Raw genomic sequence first — 4,322 nt, 5'->3', positions numbered from 1 at the left:
ATACACTTGTTAAATATGTAATTTATTTATAAGTTATATGTAAATAAACATATTTACATATTCACCAGCTATTTATCATATACATCTCACATATGTGTGTGTATAAATAGAAATATAAAAGATATCATAGAAGATGGTAGAGTATGAAGCATCAGGAATGGTTCTCTCTATTGAGACAATGATTGCACTGGCAACAACGGTCTGAATCACTGTTTTGAAACACTGGAGTCTACTCAAATATTTGTAGTGCCTAGCAAGAGGTCACCAAAAGGCTAGTAATTTTTGTAAAGTTTAATAAAAATATTATAATAAAAATACAAAAAAAGTAGAAAAAATAGCAATTTATAGAAGGAAAAAAAAGAGAATTTAAAAGAAACTATCCCACAAGGGACACCGTAATTACCAGTCAAACACATTAAACCAACTGTCTTCACTACAGTTAGTGAATTAAACAAACCAGAACAGTAACTCAGGAAACTGATTTCAGATCAAAACCATATCAATAGAAAGATAAAAATTACACAAAAAGGAGGCCAAACAAAATCTAGAGCTGAAATGTTGGCAGTTCAAGCCCCGTAGCCACTGCATAACCTCTGAATTATGGCGCTGGCAAAGAATACTGGAAGTACCATGGACTTTCAAAAGAATAACCAAATCTGTCTTGGAAGCAGTTTACCAAAAATGCCAGGATGGTGAGATTTCTCACATACTGTTGGGAATGTTATCAGGCAAGGAAAAGGGCATCATGCTTAATAAACTAGAAGTTCTTGAAAAAGAAGAAACCTTCAAGTGGCTGCCAACAAAGGGTTCAAACATTAACAATTCTGAGCTCAAATAGCTCATGATCAGGCAGTGTTTTGTTCTATTGTACATAGAATTGCTGTGAGTTGGAACCCACTTGATGGCACCCAAAACGTGCTTCGTAAAACAAGAATCACTATGCCTGTCGAAGTAAAAAAACACCAGAAAGCAATAGCTTTGTACCATCGTCTTTCCTGATCCTCGGGGTCCAATAATGAGAACTGAGTTACTTTCTCCATGGATAGCAGTTCTTTTGAGCAACTCAATTAAGTGTCTGAAACGATATAAGTAAACCAAAATTTGAAAAGGTAAGCTGGGCTAGTTAGCTACAAGGAGCATTTTTTTAATTGTTTTTAAACAGAATTTTTTTGGGGGGCTCTTACAGCTTTTATCACGATCCATCCATCCATCCATCCATCCATCCATTGTGTCAGGAACTTTTGTACATATGTTGCCATCATCATTTTAAAAATAATTTCTTTCTACTTGAGCCCTTGGTATCAGGTCATTTTTCTCCTCCCTTATAAACCCTTGTTAAATTATACATTATTATTATTTGCATATCTTACATTGTATGCTATCTCCCTTCACCCACTTTTCTGTTGTTCATCCCTGAGGGAAGATTTTATGTTGATCATTGTGATCGGTTCTCCCTTTCTCCCCCCAATTTCCCCTAGGCTCCTGGTATTGCTACTCCCATTTCCTGAGAGGTTTATCTGTCTTGGATTTTTCTGTATTGCCAGCTCTTATCTGTACCAGTGTACATGCTCTGGTCTGGCTGGATTTGTAAGGTAGAATTGGGGTCACGATAGTGGGGGGGCCTCCCATTAAAGAAACCAGAGGAAAGTTGTATGTTTTGTCGGTGCTATACTGCACCCTGATGGACTCATCCCTTCCTTGTGACCTTTCTGTAAGGGGTGTCCAATTGTCTACAGTGGGCTTTGGGTCTCCACTCTGCCTCCCGCCTCCCCTCAAATTGATATGATTCTTTGTTCTGGGTCTTTGATGCCTGTATTTAGATCTCAATAAATGTCCTTTGCGTCCTATTTCTTCCCTCCAGTTGTAAAGGTGAACTGGAATATGCTCAGAAACCAGGCACTTCTCTCTACTCCCTCTTGGGATAGGACCATACAGAAGTTTAAGAGACAAAATGGAAATCCAGTGCTATTTTTCTGGAAATCTCAGATAAACCTAAGATTTTCTTAGTCTCCATGATGATAACGAAACAAAAGTAACAACACTTAGGACCCTCAAGTACAGAATCCCCTCTCCTATATTATAAACTCCTGGCCTTTTACTTTCCAAAGTTAATGGCTTATATTAGGGCAAAAGGTCCAGAATTCTCTTTACAGTATCAGATAATAGAAACAATAGAAAATTGAAAGTTAAAAAAGTGTTCTCATTATCCAGATGTATCTGCTCTTGCTACATGATAGTTAATACCTCCACATGCAAAACAAAAATTCCTGTCTTAAAAAAAAAACGTCAGTTGGGCCTCCACTCAAGTACTCCCTCAACGCAAGAATACTTTCTTCTGTTAAATTGGCATTCTATGATGCTCACCTTCCCGACACAAGCGCTGAAAACAAAGCGGGTGAATAAGCAAATGTGGTGAAGAAAGCTGATGGTGCTTTTGATGCTATCAAAAGATATAGCGTCTGGGGTCTTAAAAGCTTGAAGGTAAACAAGCGGCCATCTTGCTCAGAAGCAACAAAGCCCACATGGAACAACATATCAACCTGTGTGATCACGAGGTGTCGAACGGATCACTGAAGACAAATGGGTGCATAAGCAAATGTGGCGAAGAAAGCTGATGGTGCCCGGCTATCAAAAAGTATAGGGTCTCGGGTCTTAAAGGCTTGAAGGTAATCAAGCGGCCATCAAGCTCAGAAGCAACAAAGCCCACATGGAAGAAGCACACCAGCCTATGCAACCATGAGGTGTCGAAGGGATCAGGTATAAGGCATCATCAGAACAAAAAATCTTACCATAGTGAATGATGGGGGGAGTGCGGAGTGGAGATCCAAAGCCCATTAGTAGGCCACTGGAGATCCCCTTGCAGAGGGGTTTCGGGGAGGAGATGAGCCAGTCAGGGTGCGATGTAACAACGATGAGAAATACAACTTTCCTCTAATTCCTAAATGTTTCCTCCCAGCTCCCACTACTATGACTTGAATTCGACCTTGCAAGTCTGGCTAGACCAGAGGATGTACACTGGTACAGATAGGAACTGAAAATCCAGGGAATCCAGGGCAGATGAGCCCTACAGGACCAGTGGTGTGAGTGGTGAAACAGGGAGGGTAAAGGGAGAATGGGTAGGAGAGAGAGAACCGATTACATGGAACTGTGTGTGACCTCCTCCCTGGGGGACGGACAACCGAAAAGTGGGTGAAGGGAGACGTCGGACAGGGCAAGATATGACAAAATACCAATTTATAAACTATCAAGGGCTCATGAGGGAGGGGGGAGCGGGGAGGGAGGGGGAAAATGAGGACCTAATGTCGGGGGTTTAAGTGGAGAGAAAATGTTTTGAGAATGATGTACAAATGCACTTTACACAATTGATGTGTGTATGGATTGCGATAACAGTTGTATGAGCCCCTAATAAAATGTTTTTAAAAAAAAAGTCAGATCTAGGATTAAATTTATAAATGACAAATTTCTAAAACCTGGGCAGCTTCTAGAAGTAGGTTCATAAAAACAAGAGGGTAGCAAGACTTACTTGTATTGTAATTGTACTCCAAATAGGTTACTATGAGAACTCTGATGACAAAATCTTTCACGTAAAATTCTTTGTACCTGAGGATAATAAAGTGAATAAATAAGTGACAAAAAGTGAAGACATTACATATGTAATAAAAAACCAATGAGAACGTACATTTTCACCAGATTGGGTACTAATGAATCAACTCAACTATTCCTAAATATTTGTTCTGAAAAGTTCTGGCACCACTACAAAAAGTTTTAAAATGAAAGATTCTCTTTAAGCAATATCAAATCCCAGAGAAAGGGTAATAATTTAGAGCTGAAAATAAAACCAAGTTAGGAAAAAATCTATTTCCTTGAACGCCCTTATGTGATAATAAACCTTAAGATCAATAAAAATATACACTAACCTGTGAAAGGCATTCTGCATGTATTAAGTTGCTATTCTTTGACTTACGACTGTTCATTTCAACAAATTCAGATCCTTTAAAAATAAAAAAGTGAAAAAAGTGGCTTAATAGCTACTCTTGAAGAATTAGATACTATTATAGAATCAAAATAAATAACAGTATTCAATAATGAAAAATACTCATATTTCTGAAACTTTTAAATCTTCAGTGATTTCTATAAGTACTGGCTTATTTGACACTCCAGAGCATACTTTATAAGGTTCTTTCAGATAAACCACGATTCTTTTAATCAACTTATTCTCTCCTACACTATCTTGTCATGGAATAAGTACAACATAATTCCCCTTTTAAGATTAGCAGGCACAGAATGGTTATGTAACTTGATAAAAGTCAAACAAGAACTAA

At 38.2% G+C, this 4,322-nt stretch overlaps 1 protein-coding gene across 2 annotated transcripts in view; it reads right to left on the bottom strand.

Annotated features, from left to right (window-relative positions):
• The window catches only part of ORC4 (origin recognition complex subunit 4), a 34,269-nt gene extending 30,278 nt beyond the window's left edge, over window positions 1–3,991 (bottom strand). The window contains exons 1-3 of one of the 2 annotated variants that reach the window (XM_004703835.2): window positions 3,918–3,991; window positions 3,524–3,600; window positions 985–1,075 (exon numbers count right to left, since the gene is read on the bottom strand). In XM_004703835.2, coding sequence (XP_004703892.1) covers window positions 985–1,075; window positions 3,524–3,600; window positions 3,918–3,974 — 225 coding nt within the window. In that variant the 5' untranslated portion in view covers window positions 3,975–3,991. Of the gene's footprint in view, window positions 1–984; window positions 1,076–3,523; window positions 3,601–3,917 lie in introns of those variants that run through there. The other variant, XM_045298600.1, reaches the window with a different exon arrangement.
• Window positions 3,992–4,322: the final 331 nt, after the last annotated feature.

Source organism: Echinops telfairi, unplaced genomic scaffold, assembly GCF_000313985.2.
Source record: "Echinops telfairi isolate 266 unplaced genomic scaffold, ASM31398v2 ScPeMD7_4;HRSCAF=17, whole genome shotgun sequence".
In the NCBI taxonomy this organism is placed as follows: domain Eukaryota; kingdom Metazoa; phylum Chordata; class Mammalia; order Afrosoricida; family Tenrecidae; genus Echinops; species Echinops telfairi.
This window is presented reverse-complemented; position numbering and strand designations above follow the sequence as displayed.